Source organism: Gouania willdenowi, chromosome 21, assembly GCF_900634775.1.
Source record: "Gouania willdenowi chromosome 21, fGouWil2.1, whole genome shotgun sequence".
Lineage (NCBI taxonomy): Eukaryota > Metazoa > Chordata > Actinopteri > Blenniiformes > Gobiesocidae > Gouania > Gouania willdenowi.
In genome coordinates this window covers 38,626,793-38,648,549 of record NC_041064.1, presented here as the reverse complement: position 1 = coordinate 38,648,549, position 21,757 = coordinate 38,626,793, and the positions used below count along the sequence as shown (strand labels likewise).

The 21,757-nt window shown below is 36.7% G+C and overlaps 1 protein-coding gene across 17 annotated transcripts in view; it reads left to right on the top strand.

Annotated features, from left to right (window-relative positions):
• The window catches only part of LOC114454641 (CLIP-associating protein 1-like), a 128,393-nt gene that overhangs the window by 86,380 nt on the left and 20,256 nt on the right, over positions 1-21,757 (top strand). For 11 of the 17 annotated variants that reach the window (XR_003672569.1, XM_028435230.1, XM_028435240.1 and 8 more), the window contains 7 exons: positions 7,654-7,827; positions 11,533-11,637; positions 12,107-12,169; positions 12,744-12,847; positions 14,420-14,443; positions 20,144-20,388; positions 21,509-21,572. Coding sequence is in view for 16 of the 17 variants with exons in the window: in XM_028435230.1 (XP_028291031.1) it covers positions 7,654-7,827; positions 11,533-11,637; positions 12,107-12,169; positions 12,744-12,847; positions 14,420-14,443; positions 20,144-20,388; positions 21,509-21,572 (779 nt within the window). In the remaining variant the exon portion in view is untranslated. The remainder of the gene's footprint in view (positions 1-7,653; positions 7,828-11,532; positions 11,638-12,106; positions 12,170-12,743; positions 12,848-14,419; positions 14,444-20,143; positions 20,389-21,508; positions 21,573-21,757) is intronic. The other 6 variants (XM_028435237.1, XM_028435235.1, XM_028435234.1 and 3 more) reach the window with 3 other exon arrangements.

Sequence of the window (21,757 nt, the reverse complement as noted above, 5' to 3'; positions counted from 1 at the left end):
GAATCGCTAAAAATCATCCACAACATCATCAACATCAACAACGGGAGATTAATCAAGTAGACGAAGTGGACCCAAACAACTTTTCACATTGGAAACAATACACGAACTGTCATTACTACACAGAGAATGACTTCAAAGTGGAAAATAAGAAGGAAAAAGGTCTGTCACTTGTTCACTGTAATTGTCGCAGTATGTATGCAAATTTTGAAGACATTAAGGATTACATCTCTACTTTGTATAGGTTTGACATAATAGCACTATCAGAAACTTGGATGAATGAAAAAAAAGGCATGGATTTTATGATAAAAGGATATAAATTTGTCTATAAGAACAGATTACATAAGCCAGGAGGAGGGGTAGCACTATTCATAAAAGAAAATATAGAGATGGAGATTATAGAGTCTTTGAGTTTAACTGTGGAAGAAGTAATGGAATGTATAACAGTGAAAATTACAAGTCCAGAGGGACGTAAGATAATAATCTGTTGTTTGTATCGTGCACCTGACTGTAAAATAGACATATTTAATGAGAAATTAACTAAAATGATAGAAGAAATTAAAAATAAGAGATTACTGATATGTGGAGACTTCAATATAAACATTTTAAATCCTTTAAAAAATACACACATTGAAGACTTTACTAATTACATGTACACAAATGGATTAAAACCTCTCATAACGCAACCAACCAGAATTAATAAACACAGCTCAACACTGATAGACAACATCTTCACAAACATACAAAACACAGATCTAAAGAGTGGTATATTAATAAATGACATCTCTGATCATTTACCAATATTTATGATACTAAACACAAAAGAGAAGAAGAACCGTGAAAATCATAACACACAGACATACAGAAGACTGGAAGGAGAAAAACAACTAGAAAACTTTAAACAACAGATAAAAAGAGAGACGGAGAGTGTTTTCAAGGAAGGAGATGTAGATACAGCGTATGACACATTTACAGACACAATAACAACAATATACGATAAATGCTGCCCTTTGAAACAAATAACAACCAAAAGTAAAACAAACAACGTACCATGGATTAATAAGAAAATAGCCAACATATGCAAAAAGAAAAACATATTATATAAAAAATATATAACAGAAAAAACATTAAAAGCAGAAGTACGTTATAAAAAATACAGAAACAAAGTTAATAATTTACTAAGAGAAAAAAAAAGAGAATATTATGAAAAACAATTAAAAGAAAATAAAAACAAAAACAAAAAATTGTGGGAAATAATAAACACCATAACCATGCGCAAATGCAAAGAAAAAAATGCAGACCATTTTATAATAAACAATGTAAAAGAATACAATAAAAACATAATAGCACAAGAACTCAACAGTTTTTTCATAAATACTGGAAAAGACACAGAGAAAGGAATAAATAAACACCCAACACTTAAATGGAACCATTTTGACAATGAGAAGAAAGACATTGATAAGTACTTTGTACTCGAAGAAGTAACAGAAGCAGAGGTGGACAGAATAATCACTACCTGTACCTCAAAAAAATCCAGAGACGTTAATAATCTAACTATGAGTCTAATAAAAACCATAACAGCTGAAATAACCCCGCCACTAACACATATAAGTAATCTATCATTCAAGAATGGTGTTTTCCCAGAAAAGATGAAAATTGCAGAGTGGAGAAAAATGTAATTTCACTAATTATCGACCTATATCAATATTACCACAATTATCAAAAATTCTGGAAAAACTGTTTATGAACAGACTCGACAAATTTATAGAAGACAATAATATACTACATGAAGGACAATATGGATTTAGAAAAGGACGTTCAACAGCAATGGCTATAATTGACATCACGGAGAATATAAGAGAAGCATTAGAAAAAAAACTATTTGTATTCGGAATTTTTCTGGACCTAAAAAAAGCCTTTGACACAATTAATCATGATATTCTAGAAGAAAAACTTCAAAAATACGGAATAAAGCGTAACGCCTTAAAATGGATTAAAAGCTATATGACAAATAGGAGACAATATGTTGACTTTGAAGAACACACATCAAAATGCCAAACCATACAATGTGGTGTTCCACAGGGTTCAATTTTAGGGCCAAAACTGTTCATTTTATACATAAACGACATTTTCAAAGTCTCACATAGCCTCAAACTAACGTTGTTTGCAGATGACACAACCATTCTATGCTCAGTTAAAGACATTAAAACTCTAATAGAGTCAACAAATGAGGAACTATTAAAAATTCAAACTTGGTTAGATGTAAATAAACTAGCCCTAAACATCAGTAAAACAAAATTCATTAATTTCGGAAAGAGAAATAAAACGGTAGAAATAAGACTGAAACTAAACATGGAAATAATAGAAGAAGTAAAAGAATATAGGGTACTAGGAGTGTGGATGGACGATAAGCTGACCTGGAAAAAACATATACAAATAGTTAAAAACAAAGTTGCCAAAAGCAGCTACATCCTATGGAAGCTTCAACAAATCCTACATACCAAATCACTTAAAACAATCTATTCTTCACTCATAGCATCGCACTTAAACTACTGCTCCGAAATATGGGGAAATAACTACAAAACGTATCTTGAACCATTATTTAAACAACAAAAAAAAGCTATAAGAATTTTACATAAAGCACCACACAACACACACACAAACGATTTATTTGAAAAGGCAAAATACCTAAAACTGCAAGAAATAATACACTATAACACACAAATACACGCATTTAGGGCTTCATCTAAAAAACTACCACATCAAATACAAAAACGTTTCACATACAATCATAATCCCTACGACTTCAGACATAATAATGTGTTTAGACCAAACAGGGTCATATCAAACGTTGGCAAACATAGTACTGTGTATAGAGCCATGAACCTCTGGAATAACCTTGACGCAGAGACACAACAGTCCGATAATCTGAAACAATTTAAGGAGAAAACGAGGAGTACATTTCTACACACATACAGATCTCAAGTCAACTCTCCATTGAACTCTACAGCGACGACATGGAACTCATCAACTGGTCATTGAGCCATTGACAAAATTTTCTCAACGAGGCAATTGCTTCAGCACGAAATACCGTGTCCTAAAGACACATACCCAGGTGGATATGTCATGGACGCACGAGGGAGGAGCCAGATGCTCTGTCTCTCTCTGCTGACAGTAGAAGATGTGGAGGACATCTATCTGCTAGGAGTCATGATCTTTGGCCTGCTAATGATGGGGGTATGTGTATGTGCATGTGCCTTTCTGATGGATCGTAAGCTGAGGCGACTTTCAGAGGATATGAAGGTTCTCCGAAAGAAGAAGAACTTTACGTTTGGAGAGTTGGAGGAACGTAAACAACGACTGGAAAAGAAAGCCCGAGGAGATACGGAGAAAAAGTGAAGAGGAGTAACAACAGGAACAATGACTGCAGACGAGAACACATCACATAAAAAAGGACAAAAAAAAAAAAGGGAAGAAACGAGGTTGGATGTAAAATTATCTGTGTTCAAATTAGGGGACGGATCTGGATAAGCATAATGCTTTTTTCCGTCGCCCTTTCCGGCATGAAAAAAAGACAAAAAAAAACAATGATGTGATTTTGCTCTGAATGTCAAATGAATTTCTGTGAATGCAACCATGTCGGAAATGAACTGAATAAATAAAATATAAAAAAAAAATAAATAGAGCAAGTTTTACACAAATCACCAGTTTCAGCAAAAAACTGAGAAAACAGGCTTTTTCTAAAAAAAAATTTCAATGACTTTGAAACATTTTTTTTTTGCTTTATTGAAAACTATAACATCTGAACATTGGTTTCCTTCTAAAAAATAACAACACCGTGTCAAGGCTTTTGATGGCGCCTTAAAACGATCAATCTCCTCGGGTTTAAAAGCGAGTGCAGGGGGACTGCACTCGCTTTTAAAGGGGGACCTCAAGCTCCAATTAGAAACATAGGGCTGGATCAGGCCTTTAATGTCTGCAGAAACCTGACCATGAAGAGCCCTGAACGTCAGTACCAGGATTTTAAAATTAATCCTGTATATGACAGTGAGCCAATGTAGAGATTTTAAAATAGGAGTAATATGGGCTCTCCTGTGGGTGCAGATCAGGAGCTGTGCAGCAGAGTTTTGGACTACTTGTAGACGAGCCAAGTCTTTTTTACTAAGGCATGTAAACAGGGACGAAAGACCATGTGTCTCAGCTTAGAGATGTTTCTCAAGTGGAAAAAACAGTTCCTAATAAGCTGTTTAGAATGCCTTTCTAGGGACATCCCTCCATCGAAAGTTACTCCAAGGTTCCTCAGACGACCTTTTACAGAGCTACTCAGGGCGCTAAGGTGCTGCTTAATGAGAGGAACAATACTGTCTGGAACAAAGACTAGGGATTCTGTTTTACAGGAATTCAGCTTAAGGCTATTTTCACTGAGCCATTGCTTTATTTTGGCCATGCAGTTTGTGAGAGAAGCCAGTCTCTGAGGTTCAGAGGACTTGAAAGAGCAGTACAGCTGGAGGTCATCAGCATACAGGTGATAGGAGACCTCACTCATCAGCTGGATCAGCTGCCTCCTGGGAGTAAATAAATCAAGAACAAAAGCGTCCCAAGGACCGAACCCTGGGGTACACCCCACTTTAAGTCTGTAGTTTGTGACATCATATTGTTAGAGGACACAGAACGTTCTACCAGTCAGGTAAGATCTGAACCACTCTAACATAGGGCCTGACATGCCAACCACATCCCGCTGTCGCTTAAACAAGATTCCGTGATCGACCGTGTCGAACGCAGACGACAGGTCTAACAGGACTAAAACGGAACATTCACCAAAGTCTGCAGCCATCATGATGTCACTGGACAGTTTCAGCAGTGCTGTTTCAGTGGAATGGAACTTTCTGAAACCAGACTGGAAAGTTTAAAAAATGTTGTTAGCCTCCAAAAATGATGTGAGCTGATTACAGGCTAACTTTTCTAGAACTTTAGCCAAGAACGGGATCTTTTAAATTGGCCTAAAGTTCTGAAGTTCTGTTTGGTCCAGAGAAACCTTATATTCACAGTAGAACCCCGTCACAGTGTATCCTAGCAACTTTAATGAAAAAACGCAATTGACGAGTTTTCTCGTCAATGGCACTGAGTGACTTTTAACACATGAAAAAAATAGCTGTAAAATCTCTTACCACAATGTGTGGCGTTACACAGGCACATTACGCTTATGTAGAAAAGGTCCAGAAAACGTACCCATAATCTCGGGGGCTATTGATACATTTCCGTATCAATAGACACTTCCAAGTTTGCACTGCATCTGGACGCTGTCTCCTTTTTTCCCTCTGTACATGCAGTGGAGTTGTCTTTATGTTACGTCACAGATTATATGTCGCGGTCACAATCGGACGGCCTGTATGGTGGTCAGGAGGTGCCAAACAAATGTACATTTCAGAAAAGATTTGAATCTTAATTCAAATTGTGGGCGTACTCAGTAGCGACTTTTGATTTTAAAAGTAGCGAAGTAGGATACATGGTGTAAATTGTACTCAAGTATGAGTCAAATTACACACTTGAAAAAAACTACTCATAAAAGTACAAGTACTCTAAAAATCTACTTAATTACAGTAATGTGAGTATTTGTAATTTGTTACTTCCACCCCTGTGAGGAACACAACTAATCATAAGTGAAGAAAAGGTTTATAAAACGACAAAGCATTTTAAAATCAACCAGTGAGCAGAGTCCATTCTGGAGACCTCGGTGAAGTATTTAAACATTTGCATTCCCAGTTTGTACATTTTTCCATTCGGATGAAAGACAATACGTGTGTGTCTTTGTAATTTCCATGGACCTCGTGTGAATGAAATAAAGAGACTAAGAACAAGAAGCGTATAGAGAACATTCTGACAGGCACGCTGTAGAGAGCACGAAGCTCCAGTGATCTTTAGTCATTAAAAACGTCATCCAGGCTGGATTATCAGCCTTTCTGGCAGAACCAATCCAGTCCCTGCAACTAAAATCCAGTCCGTGCTTTTTGGGTCCTAAACAAAGTGCTGCGTGAATGACGACGCTGTGTGATGTCACACCAAAACAGGAAGACAGCGCGATGAAGCTGAAAGATGATTTTAAAATCAGACCTCTGGGACATTGAGTATAGGTAAAACCAAAAATTTGTTACAAAGCCGGGAAATGCCGACTTAAGTTTATTCTGAAGGAGATGGACTTAGCGACGTATTAGCACATCAATTCCAGTGATGCTGGTTCCTGGGTCCGCCGTATTAGCAGTGAGCATGTCCTCCACAGTCCAATAGAATTTAGGCCTTCCAGCAACACCCTCTGGCTGTCAGTAGAGATGAAATAGAACCTCGTTTTTTTCTCAAAGAAATGACACATGTACGTTTGTTTTAGTGCAAACTGTTAATGTCAACATCAGATCAGCGCACGGGTAACAAGAGAAAATGAAACACAACATGCTGGTTGTGGAGGGCTTTGTAGGTGATGCAGAGAATCTTAAACTGGACATGTTGGTGAACAGAAACTACTGAGGAGAGTCAGTCATTGGTGCTGATAAAAGGCTCTGTTGGAGGTGGGATTTAAACCAGGTGAAGGTGGTACCAGTGATTTTGGAGTAAGTTCTGAGACAGGAGAGTAGAGTAGATGGTGTTTGAACCAAACCAGAATGATCCAGGTTGGAATGGTTGGAGGCGATGAGCATCTACAGTTGATCAACGGCAATATGTTCCAAGAGTTAGGGAAAAAAGGAAGATTGAAGATGGGTGGAAAGTCAGGGTTGAGTCCAGGTTTTCTGTGGATAGGGGTGATAGGGGTAAGCAGCCATTGTCAGAGATGGGGGGACAGAGCTCGAGGTGAGGGAGGGGTTTATGGTTGTAGTGATGACAAGGGTAAGAGTATTTAATGAAAGTGGATGGAATGGGATCCAGAACACATGTTGAAGTGCTCAGTGATGAATAGGGATGTGCAACGTTAACCGGTTTTGTTTGGGAACCGGTTCTTTGTCAAACTTTGGAATCACTAACAAAAACCCTTTACAATTCTGCTATCGGTTGTTCCCGGGCTGCGCCGCCACTGCAAACAAACGCACCCCACTAGCATATTTGTGAGGACGTCTCACACACACACACACACACACACACACCTGAGCTGCTTCGTGCGATGCTCTAGAAAATTCACCGCTTTTAACACCAGAGATGATCTTACTCATGTCAGGTCAGATCAGATGATGTTCCAAATGGGAGTTACGCAGAAAGCTGTTAACGAGCTGACTCGTGGCTTCAGCGGTGAAATGATAAGTTAACTAGAAGATGTGTGTGCGTAAATGAAAGTGTGATTACCAGCTCTTATATAGTTTGTCATATTGTTGGTGTTTTACTCATGTTGATCAGTTAATGTGTGTGTTCATGATAGCTCACCTGACTCAGTTTCTTTATGCACATATTAGGGTTAGTGTGTAGTGTTGTTACTCAGGCTGCGATTCAGTTAAGCTAATTGACAGGATGTCGTAATAAAAGCAGTAGTGGGGGGGGGGGGGGGGGGTGTATTTCTGATGTGACAATGACAGGAAGGTGTTACACTAGGAGTTTACTAATGATTATGTTCTAACGTATGTCAGTCTGTCAGTGTCTCTAAATGTTATCTAATGATTCTTTTCTTTTCTCTCATAGCTGGCAGTCGCTCCAGTTCCCCAGGGAAACTGCTGAGTCATGGCGGCTACGCTCGGACCCCTCGATCCACGCCCTCAGCAGGTTCTACAGGTTCTACCCCATCAGACAGACGTAGCAGGATCCCTCGTAGTCAGGGCTGCAGCAGAGAGAGCAGCCCTAGCCGCCTGGGCCTGGGTAACTAACACTACTACTCTATTACTTCACTTTACTACTACTACTCTATTACTTTACTCTATTACTTTACTACTACTACTCTATTACTTTACTACTGCTACTCTATTACTTCACTTAACTACTACTACTCTATTACTTCACTTAACTACTACTACTCTATTACTTTACTCTATTACTTTACTACTACTACTCTATTACTTTACTCTATTACTTTACTACTACTACTCTATTACTTTACTACTGCTACTCTATTACTTCACTTAACTACTACTACTCTATTACTTTACTCTATTACTTTACTACTACTACTCTATTACTTTACTCTATTACTTTACTACTACTACTCTATTACTTTACTACTACTACTCTATTACTTTACTCTATTACTTTACTACTACTACTCTATTACTTTACTACATTACTTTACTACTACTACTATATTACTTTACTCTATTACTTTACTTTACTACTACTACTCTTACTTTACTCTATTACTTTACTGTATTACTTTACTACTACTACTACTACTACTACTATATTACTTTACTCTATTACTTTACTTTACTACTACTACTACTCTATTACTTTACTCTATTACTTTACTACTACTACTCCATTACTTTACTGTATTAATTTACTACTACTACTCTATTACTTTACTGCATTACTTTACTACTACTACTCTATTACTTTACTGCATTACTTTACTACTACTACTGTATTACTTTACTCTATTACTTTACTGCATTACTTTACTCTATTACTTTACTACTACTACTATATTACTTTACTTTACTACTACTACTCTATTACTTTACTCTATTACTTTACTATATTACTTTACTACTACTACTCCATTACTTTACTGTATTAATTTACTACTACTACTCTATTACTTTACTATATTACTACTACTCTATTACTTTACTGCATTACTTTACTACTACTACTATATTACTTTACTCTATTACTTTACTTTACTACTACTACTACTCTATTACTTTACTTTACTACTACTACTCTATTACTTTACTTTACTACTACTGCTCTATTACTTTACTCTATTACTGTACTACTACTACTCTATTACTTTACTACTACTACTCTATTACTTCACTGTATTATTTTACTACTACTACTATATTACTTTACTACTACTACTCTATTATTTTACTACTACTACTATATTACTTTACTACTACTACTCTATTATTTTACTACTACTACTATATTACTTTACTGTATTACTTTACTACTACTATTATATTACTTTACTATTACTACTATATTACTTTACTACTACTAATCTACTATTTTACTACTACTACTCTATTACTTTACTGTATTACTTTACTACTACTATTATATTACTTTACTACTACTACTATATTACTTTACTACTACTACTATATTACTTTACTACTACTACTCTACTACTTTACTGTAATACTTTACTACTACTACTACTATATTACTTTACTACTACTACTACTACTATATTACTTTACTACTACTACTCTATTACTTTACTTTACTACTACTACTCTATTACTTTACTCTATTATTTTACTACTACTACTATATTACTTTACTACTACTACTACTACTATATTAGTTTACTACTACTACTCTATTACTTTACTTTACTACTACTACTCTATTACTTCACTGTATTATTTTACTACTACTATTATATTACTTTACTACTACGACTATATTACTTTACTACTACTACTCTACTATTTTACTACTACTACTCTGTTACTTTACTGTAATACTTTACTACTACTACTACTATATTACTTTACTACGACTACTCTATTACTTTACTTTACTACTACTACTCTATTGCTTTACTACTACTACTCTATTACTTCACTGTATTATTTTACTATTACTACTATATTACTTTACTACTACTCCTCTATTATTTTACTACTACTACTCTATTACTTTGCTGTATTACTTTACTACTACTATTATATTACTTTACTACTACTACTATATTACTTTACTACTACTACTCTACTATTTTACTACTACTACTCTGTTACTTTACTGTAATACTTTACTACTACTATATTACTTTACTACTACTACTCTTACTTTACTATATTACTTTACTACTACGACTCTATTACTTGACTACTCTACTCTATTAATTTAATATATTACTTTACTACTACTACTATATTACTTTACTACTACTACTCTGTTACTTTACTGTAATACTTTTCTACTACTACTACTATATTACTTTACTGTATTACTTTACTACTACTATTATATTACTTTACTACTACTACTATATTACTTTACTATTACTACTATATTACTTTACTACTACTACTCTATTACTTTACTGTATTACTTTACTACTACTATTATATTACTTTACTACTACTACTATATTACTTTACTACTACTACTCTACTATTTTACTACTACTACTCTGTTACTTTACTGTAATACTTTACTACTACTACTACTATATTACTTTACTACTACTACTCTATTACTTTACTCTATTATTTTACTACTACTACTCTATTACTTTACTACTACTACTCTATTACTTCACTGTATTATTTTACTACTACTACTATATTACTTTACTACTACTACTCTATTATTTTACTACTACTACTCTATTACTTTGCTGTATTACTTTACTACTACTATTATATTACTTTACTACTACTACTATATTACTTTACTACTACGACTCTATTACTTGACTACTACTACTCTGTTACTTTACTGTAATACTTTTCTACTACTACTACTCTATTCCTTTACTACTACTACTCTATTACTTTACTACTACTACTATATTACTTTACTACCACTACTATATCACTTTACTATATTACTTTACTACTACTGGGCGACCGTGGTTCAGGTGGTAGAGGGTCGTCTTCTGATCGAGAGGTTGGGGGTTCGATCCCAGTACCTGACTATGTGTGGAAGTGTCCTTGGGCAAGACACTGAACCCTAAGTTGCTCCCAGTGGTCGACTAGTGCCTTGCATGTCAGTCCTGTCCCACTGGTGTGTGAATGTGAGAGTGATTGGGTGAATGAGCTGATATGTAAAGCTTTGAGACTGTTTCAGTGGTGATAAAGATCTATATAAATCATGTCCATTTACCATTTTACTACTCTATTACTTTACTCTATTACTTTACTACTACTACTATATTACTTTACTATATTACTTTACTACTACGACTCTATTAGTTTACTATATTGCAGTAGTAAAGTAATAAAACAGTTGATTTCTCTGTAACAGATGGAAAAAAGTGTCACAGGCATGTTATTAATATTATTATTTTTATCAATAAATATTATTATTATTATTAATATTATTCTTATCATTATTATCAATAAACATTATTCATATTATTATTATCAATAATAAATATTATTAATATTATTATTAATTAACATTAACATGTTAATGATGACACACTGTTATATAACTAAGTATAAAAACATATTTTAAGGGACATATAATGAATTTGTGTAAAACAAAAATAACCACATGGTTTATTTGTTTTGATTTGTTTTTAAAGCATAAGAACCAAAGAACGAAGGTGTGTGTGAGCTCTGTCTGTAGCTCATACACTGACCTCTTCTTGTTTCTGTGTTTCTGTGTTTCTGTGTGTGTGTGTGTGTGTGTGTGTGTTCCCTGTGCCCCCCACCCCAGCCCGGAGTCGTATCCCCCGCCCCAGCATGAGTCAGGGCTGTAGTCGTGACACCAGTCGTGAGAGCAGTCGTGACACCAGCCCCGCCCGTGGCTTCACTCCTCTAGGTGAGTAAAGCCTGGTCACGCCCCCCAGTCACGCCCCCTGATACCTACTGACCGTCTGTGTACTTCTCACTATGTGTGTGTGTGTGTGTGTGTGTGTGTGTGTGTGTGTCTGTGTGTGTGTGTGTGTGTGTGTGTCTGTGTGTGTGTGTTGTGTGTGTGTGTGTCTGTGTGTGTGTGTGTGTGTGTGTGTCTGTGTGTGTGTGTGTGTGTGTGTGTGTGTCTGTGTGTGTGTGTGTGTGTGTGTGTGTGTGTGTGTGTGTGTGTCTGTGTGTGTGTGTGTGTGTGTGTCTGTGTGTGTGTGTGTGTGTGTGTGTGTGTGTGTGTGTGTGTCTGTGTGTGTGTGTGTGTGTGTGTGTGTGTGTGTGTGTGTGTCTGTGTGTGTGTGTGTGTCTGTGTGTGTGTGTGTGTGTGTGTGTGTGTGTGTGTGTGTGTGTGTGTGTCTAATCCTACTCCTGCTGTTTCTAACCAGCCTCTCGTCGTCATTCCCGCTCAACGAGCGCTCTGTCCACGGCTGACCCTCACAGCCAGTCAGGTGACCTGCAAGCTCCGCCCACCCAGATCCCTGAGTTGCATGCTCCGCCCGCGTCCTGTGACGTAGAGGCTGTCAGTTTTCCCAGCATGCGTCACTCATCTTTGAGTGAAAGTCTGTGTTTGTGGAGTACCTGAAGGAAGTGTTGTGTAATCGTGTTGTGTAGTTGTGTTGTTGTGTTGTGTATTTCACAGACTGAACCTCATGCTTTAGTCGTTGTATTACTCTATGATGTGATGATGTTGTACAGTTGTAAATGTGTGGTTTGTGGGTCCTGATTTGCTTTCTTTCTATGATCAAAGGTTTCTGCGTTCTCTCCCTGTGGTGCATTATGGGAGCAGGCATTTATCAGGGTGTCATTGTTCACTTGCTGTGGTGCATTATGGGAGCAGGCATTTATCAGGGTGTCATTGTTCACTTGCTGTGGTGCATGCAGGTTCTCCTCAAAGCTTTCTTTCTTTATTTGTATTTGGTAACGTTATCAGCTTTAACATTAGGAATAGTTCTCCAGGTTGTTTCCCTCCCATAACCTTTTATTCTCGTTAATAACTGTTGTTTTTGTCTTTTTCTGCTTCAGATCGTTATGGTTTGATTCACCAGGCGAGAATCTCTGCATCGGTTAATGCCATGAGGGTTCTCAACACGGGCACCGAGGTGGAGGCTGCGGTCGCTGATGCTTTGGTATGTTCACCTCATCTGTAGGGATGGATGTTAGCACAATGCTAACAGCACCGCTAGAACGATGCTTACGCCACTGCTAGAACAATTCAATTCAACTTTATTTGTATAGCGCAAATTACAACAAAGTCATCTCAATGCTCTTATCAAAATATAAAATTCATCCACATGAACAAGTATTTAGTGACAGAGAGAAGAAACAACTTCCTTTAACAGGAATAAATCTCTGTTAGAACCAGGTTCAGAGGTGGCAGCCATCTGCGTGGACTGGTTGTGGTTAGTGGACAGAAGGACCAACAGAACAGGATAGAGAGATAGAACATCAGAGTGTTCCAGACTAGAGCCGTGAACCACAGATCAGGAAGTGACATCATCAGCTTCACCTGAAACAGAGCAGAGAGAGAAGGATGAGGAGAAGACACTGACTGCAGAAAAACATGATACATTATTATCAAGTCATCATGTGTTGGCCTTGGGCCTCACTCCTAGTGCCTAGTCAGCACTTATTATAAAGATGATCAATCTCTACCTGTTTATTGATTAGATAACAGTGACTCTAAGGTCTGTAAATGTTTATAGACGAGTCCATGTCTGCTCTAGTGTTTATGTTAACGCTATTATACAGTATATGCTTTAGTAAATAAGTAGGTTTAGAGTTTACCTTTAAAGGTAGAGAGTAGCAGCCTCCTGTAGTAAGACTGGGAGCTGGTTCTAAAGGGGAGGAGCCTGGTAGCTGAATGCTCTGCCTCCTGTTCTACTTCTAGACACTTTAGGAACTTCCAGAAGACCATCAGACTGAGAGCAGAGTGATCTACCTGGATGATAGGACACTAACAGGTCTCTATAGATATACAGGAGCTAGATCATGTAGAGCTTTGTATGCTAACAGGAGGATTTTAAACTAATGATGCTATTAGAATCCAACTGCTTTATTAAACCTGCACACAGGCCTGTTGTGGGTTTGTTGCTGTAAAACGTGCAGGTTCTCGTCTTCATGCGGTTCCCATTAAACTGTACGTGTCGATCAAAACTATCACTGAATCCACGCCTGTGCAGGTGTTTTATTGGTAACCTGTGTGGTGTGGCCGTGCATGAAGAAATGTCCTTATATGAGGGAGTCATACCCCATACTGTACATATATGTTACTGATAAAGAACCACAGTTACAATGTAAACATTTGATACTAGAGGGATTTATTCTGTTTCTGACAGGTTAGCATTATTTGTGATATTGTTGTGGTTATCTTATCTGCTAATTGTGTTACTTTTTTGTGTTGCTACACAAACCTACCTGTTGTACGATGCTAGTGGAGAAGGTTGGTGTCAGCGAACATTTATAGTTTTACAGTAAACACTAAGGGAGGATCAAAGGTGATATTTAATGTGTCGTCACTTTTCTTTAAGATCTTAACATTGAGTCTTAGTCTAAAAACATGTGTTGGACTTGATGTGTCTGTCCCGTGTGTGTTAGCATTAATGCGCATGCTAGTTGTAAATGTGCTAATTTAGCTTCAGCAGTAGAACTGTTCTCTGCTTCTTCTTTCATCTTTCCCTCTTGGTTGTTTCATATTTCAGCTTTTAGGAGACTCCAGGAACAAGGTAGTTTCTGCTTTTCTCTGACCTTGGTGTGACCTTGTAACATTTAGATGAACATGGAAATGGCTTCAGCCCCACCCGTAGTTCATCTTGTTCTCATCGCACGATGACTGTTTTCTTTTGATTGTTTTCAGTCATTGTTCTTCATTGATGCTGCATCTACTTCCTGTTTGTCTTGTGACTTCCTGTTTGCCTTGTGACTTCCTGTTTGCTGTCTGACTTCCTGTTTGCTGTGTAACTTTTGTTTTTTTCAAACATATAAAACAGTACAATACAAAAAGTGTAAATCCAACCACCAGGGGGAGACAAACAGAGGTACAGCTTCAGAGTAAAACATTGAAAATAACATCAATTAAAAGGTTTGATGCTTTCATGTTCGTGGAGTGTTTGATGTTTTTCACATATTGTTTGACTTCATTTTCCAAAATAAAAAGCAGTGGTTTCTGTTTTGTATAACGACATTTGTGAATGTACCAATTAGCTAAAAGTATAATAAGGTTAATTATATAGAATTGTTTCTTTCTCATAGATGGATATTGAAAATGACCAAACAATACAAGTTTAAAACATAAGTGAGGTTTAATACAAGCAGAGATTAGATTACAGTATTTAATATGAGTCATTTCAGCTGGTAATATTTCATTTGTTGGGAGTTTGTTCATTAACAGTTCATTACCGTGGCTCAGGTGGTAGTGGGTCGTCTTCTGATCGAGAGGTTGGGGGTTCGATCCCAGTACCTGACTATGTGTCGAAGTGTCCTTGGGCAAGACACTGAACCCTAAGTTGCTCCCAGTGGTCAACTAGTGCCTTGTATGGCAGTCCTGTCCCACTGGTGTGTGTGTGTGTGTGTGTGTGTGTGTGTGTGTGTGTGTGTGTGTGTGTGTGTGTGTGTGTGTGTGTGTGTGTGTGTGTGTGTGTGTGTGTGTGTGTGTGTGTGTGTGTGTGTGTGTGAATGAGCTGATATGTAAAGAGCTTTGAGACTGTTTCAGTGGTGATAAAGCTCTATATAAATCATGTCTATTTACCATTTATTGCTTTACAATACTGAGGGATAGAGATTATTGTCTATATTGTAATACTACAGACGTTCTACTTTTATAGTACTTGTTCTTAATACTTCTTTGTTACATTGTTTTTTCTCTTCATTCCAGGGGTTGAGACAGAACTTTAAACAAAAAAATTTTTTTTTTGCAAGAGACACATTCTGTTAAGAACGATACATATTAGTAAAGCACAGAGAGGTTATGATATTTGTTTTCCTGCTATCTAGAAAAACTCCTTCAATGGAGTTGTTTTACAGTGTGAAGGTATTTCTTTATATTGATTATTAAGGTCAATGATAATAGAATCATGTTTTTTAACTCAAAGTCTGAAAATTCTTTGAAAATATCCAAACACAATGATAGTGATTGGTGGAGATTTTAATATTGCTCTGGATGGTCTACAAGATAGATGTTCTCCTCAAGCCAACTGTTCTATGACCTCAACCTTGATACAATTTATGCATAAATGTGATGTAACTGATATTTGGAGTAATAAACTAGCTTATCACACATAGACTTTCTATTCCTCTAACAGACCATAAACACATTTCACCCAATAATCACCATAGAGTTGGTTCTGGAAGCTGAACACTTCTATTTTAAATCACGTGACACTGTTCACTCATTAATTCATCTGTTTTGCTATAAATCCTTGTTTGAAAATCATTTTTGTAGAAATTGGGAACTTTTGAAATTTAAACTATCAACATTATTTGAGAGCTTATGAACTTTGATCACTAAGAGAAATCACATCAAAGTGAACGTGAACAATTAAACGACCAACAAAACTAATGAATGACATGTTTAAGGTGTTTTAGTGAAAAGTAGGAGGAGAACAAAATACTGCTGATTGTTTTTAAATATGAATGGAGACATTACAGATGACCCTAAAAATATCTAATTATTGCTCAGATATTTATACTAAACTTTATGAATCAGAATAAAATGAAGAATCTACTTATGGTTTTTTGGGGTCTCTAACAGAAACTCAAGTGATCGATTGCTATTGAACACCTGAGTCCAGGCCTGGATCACTTCTGAGTTCTAGAAAACGTTCTCTAAAGAACTTACATTAGAATGTGTGTGTAATGAATCCCTGACCCTCACCTTGACCCAAGGCCTTATAACCCTAATACCATGTCCAATCTCATTATTAAATAATGACATACAGTGCCCGAGCATAATAATAACATACTCTGTAGCATTATTAAGGGGTATATTTGCAGGTACAAAGTAAAATAACGTGTGAAATTTCCCAGGTTTAATTCTATGAGACATGCTTTGGGTTTTTTTTTTTACTCATTTTTATATTTTTTGTTTTAATTATTGTTTGTTGTTGCCATTGTAGTGTTATTCTGAGGTTTATGCCATAAAGCTGGTTATGTTCAAACTCTGAGTATCTCATTCCTAAACATGAGGTATGTTCTTCTCTGAGTATGTTACCATGGTAACATTGTCCATGAACTAAACCTGGTCACTGACAGGTTTTATCAAAGAAACCCTGGGTTTCTACCTGGCTCCGCCCACCTGAACACTTTAATGAACCTTAACTTTTCTCTGAAACACATTAGTGACATCACACACCACAGACGTGTTCACATCATTACTAATGTTGTGTTGATTTATTGTGATAACAGTAATTTTCTTTCTAACATTGTAGATGTAGATCATTTAGTGAAACACACTGAGAGGTTGATCTACATTAAAACATCTACTGACGTCTGTAGTAAAGTTCACTGGATACAAACCTGTAGATAATATAAAGGAGATGATCATTTAAATTAATACACTTTTATTGTTTTATATTATTATACAGTTAAATCTGTAGATCATACATCTATGAAGGTATGATGTCACAGTGAATTGTGACGCTGCTCTTGAAAGCAATGGGTCGTGGGTTCGCGTCCCGCTTCAGTGTTTATTTATGACATATTTTATGACGTAGAGATGAATCTGGTGATAATATTACATTAAAATCAATATAAATGATTAGATATGAAGCATCAGTCACTGTGTTTATATCCAGTGTAACAGGAGGACTCTCTATGCAGACATCCTATGATGCTGACACGCCTCCTCAGACACATTTATTATTATTATTATTCACCACTCGTCCAACTCACACCACGTCAGGGAGATATTTGCTCCACACACACACACACACACACACACACACACACACACACACACACACACACACACACACACACACACACACACACACAGACACACAGACACACAGACACACATCCACACAGACACACACACACACACGCACACACACACACACACACACACACACACGCACACACACACACACACACACACACACACACACACACACATCCACACAGACACACACACACACACACACACACACACACATCCACACAGACACACACACACACACACACACACACACATCCACACAGACACACACACACACACACACACACACACGCACACACACACACACACACACACACACACACACGCACACACACACACACACACACACACACACACACACACACATCCACACAGACACACACACACACACACACACACACACACATCCACACAGACACACACACACACACACACACACACACACACACACACACACACACACACACACACACACACAGACCTCCCTTGAATTATTTATAGGTTTATTATCAAATATTTACACTGATTTTTGCTAGAAGAATAAAAACAATTGTAGACTATATTATTGATGAAGCTCAATGTAGCTTCATGAGAAACAGACATACTGTATCTCAAATAATATCAGATTAGTTCTTGATTTAATTATATTATTCAGATTTATGCTCCGATTATGCAGCTTTATATTCTTTTATAAGGCCTTCAACACGATTCAACATAAATTCATATGGTTTTGACTCTAGCTTTAGCGCTGCTATCAGAACAATCAGATAACTGGTGTTTCTCCTGGATTCTTCCTAAAACATGGACGTTCCATAGAACCTGCTCTGTACTCAGACTCTATAAAGCTTAGTTTATTAAAATCATCGTTATCTTCAGCTTCATGATGATACAACATTGTTTTAAAACATACCTCAGATACTAATGTCTATTGATTTGATCAATTGTTTCTCTGCTGCATCTGGACTTTGCTTTAAATTAAAGAAATATAAATTACTTGATCGTAAACATTGTGACATCCCTTCATCTGTAAAAGACTCTGTCACGTATTTAAGAATCTTTAAAAATGAATAAACCACATGCAACCAAAACTTCAAGTGAATTATTGACAAAGCCCAGAAAAAAATGTAAACAATGTCTACAAAGAGATTTGTCATATAGAGGTAGAATTTAAATCTGAAGACGTCTCACATATGCAGCGTTATCTCTTGATATCAATAAAAAAGTCTCCACAGACATTGACAGGATGCTATTTAAATTATATGGAGAAATAAAAACCACTATATTAAGAAAAACAGTAATAATGACCTCATACAATAAGGCCTTAACTTTTAGACTTTTACACCTTAAATAATACATTCAAAATAAATTGGCTGAAACAATTAATCAAGAATCCATTTTCCATTTGTAATTTTATTCCAAAATGTGTTTTTTCTAAAGTCGAAGGTTTAAACTTTCTTCTATTATGTAATTATAATATTGAAATAATCCAAACGATCTAAATTCCACAAACAAATGCTTCTCTTGGTCATTGATCTACAAACATGGATCATTAATGACGTATCATCATTTTATCTGAAAATATAGTTTAATAATTCCTATCACTGACTTTAACTTTGTCATAAATGTGATCCCTGTAATTATGTCATTTAAAAGTACAGCAGGACAGAAACCAACATTATTACTAAACTAAAACTGAAATTGGTCAAATTTGCTTTTGTTCAACATTCAACAGTAACTGTTGAAAACGCTCTTTATTTCAAAAAGATGTTGTATCATTAGTCATATCTTATTGGAACTCATGTATAAATAAACTTAACTATAAAAATATCAGCTCGATATATCATAAACAATAAGGTCAGAGAAGTATCTTTCAAAATAATTCACAAATTTTACCCTTCCAACAAATTTTTACAACGTTTCAAAAAAGAAATTGATATAAATTTCTTTTTCTGTGAAAGACACCCTGAACATTCTTCATCTGTTTTGGTCCCGCCCCTTTTCCAACATCTGTAATCTGATCTCTGCTTGTATTGAACCTCACTTCTCCTTATGCTTTGTTGCTGTGTGACTTCCTGTTGCTGTGTGACTTCCTGTTGCTGTGTGACTTCCTGTTGCTGTGTAACTTCCTGTTTGGTGTGTGACTTCCTGTTTGGTGTGTGACTTCCTGTTTGGTGTGTGACTTCCTGTTTAGTGTGTGACTTCCTGTTTAGTGTGTGACTTCCTGTTTAGTGTGTGACTTCCTGTTTGGTGTGTGACTTCCTGTTTGGTGTGTGACTTCCTGTTTGGTGTGTGACTTCCTGTTTGGTGTGTGACTTCCTGTTTAGTGTGTGACTTCCTGTTTGGTGTGTGACTTCCTGTTTAGTGTGTGACTTCCTGTTTAGTGTGTGACTTCCTGTTTGGTGTGTGACTTCCTGTTTGGTGTGTGACTTCCTGTTTGGTGTGTGACTTCCTGTTTAGTGTGTGACTTCCTGTTTGCCTGGCTCTTCCACAGAGGAAGCCCCTGAGGCGGAGGTATGAGTCTCCAGGGATGTACTCTGATGATGATGCTAACAGTGACGCGTCCAGCGCGTGCTCAGAGCGCTCCTACAGCTCTCGTAACGGAGGCGTTCCTCACTATCTGCGTCAGACGGAGGACGTAGCGGAGGTTCTGAACCACTGCGCTAGCTCCAACTGGTCTGAGAGGAAGGAGGGGCTACTGGGCCTGCAGAACCTCCTCAAGAGCCAGAGGATACTGAGGTGTGTGTGTGTTCATTAAATCAGTGTGTGGTTATAACATTATGGTCATGATGTCATAATAATGTCATAAAACACTTTTTTCATGGAAACTCAAAGCGCGTTAAATAAGTTACAGAAACCAGTGGTGGTACAGTAGCATGGCTGCCTACAGACCACCACCAACATTCACATTCACAACAACAATGACTTGGATAGAACAGAATTCAAACCCCCAACCCTTCAGTTATTGGACGACCCACTGTACCACTGAGCCACGGTTTGTGTGTCGGCTCATGACAGAGTAAAATATGTCAAGCCTTCATTTCTTGAGTTTTTTATGATTATGGTTTTCAGATAATGGAAAAAATTCAGTGTCTCAGAAATCTAAAATATTACACCAGATCAATAAAAAAAGGATATTTTACACAAAAATGTAAAGCTTCTAAAAATATGTTAATTTCTATTCACTCAATACTTGGTTGGATCTCCTTTAGCATGAATAACTGCATCAATGGGGCGTGGCATGAGGGCGTGGCATGGAGGTGATCAACCTGTGGTACTGCTCAGGTCTAATGGAAGCCCAGGTTGCTTTGATAACATCCTTCTGGTCTGGTGTTTCTCACCTTCATCTAGACATTAGACATAGATTCAGGGTTAGGGTTACTGGCCAGATTACCAACAACATATTTTGTTTAAAATATTTTTTTTTATTGATCTTATGTAATTTTGTAATTTTTGAGACATTGAATTTTGGGATTTTCATCATCTGTAAACCATAATCATCAAAATTTCAAGAAATAAAGGCTTGAAATATTTTACTCTATGTCATAATTCTATATCATATATGGGTTTTACTTTCTGGAATGACTGGAAAAAAATATCAAACATTTTCATGATATTCTAATTTTTTGAGATGTAGATTCAGGTAAAGGTTCAGGAAGTGGGCATTTAACCAGGAGGTTGTTGGTTCTATTCTACTGTGGGACATTAAAGATGTGATTAAATAAATAAATAAGTAAGGTTATTTTAGACCATATCAGACTGAGCTCCAGGTTCTGATGTTTTCTTTACTTTCTAAAGAGGAACTGGACCAATCAATGGCTCACGCACTAACCCCGCCTCCTCTTTGATTTCTCTGCAGCCGAGTGGAGCTGAAGAGACTCTGTGAGATCTTTACCAGGATGTTTGCAGACCCACATAGTAAGGTAACGGACACACACACACACACACACACACACACACACAGTAACACAACTATTCTGCTACTAATCCTGTGTCTCTTGTCTCTGTCTATCTCTATCTCTATATCTATATCTATATCTCTATATCTCTATATCTATATCTATATCTATATATCTATATCTCTATCCCATGGTCTGCTTCATGTGGC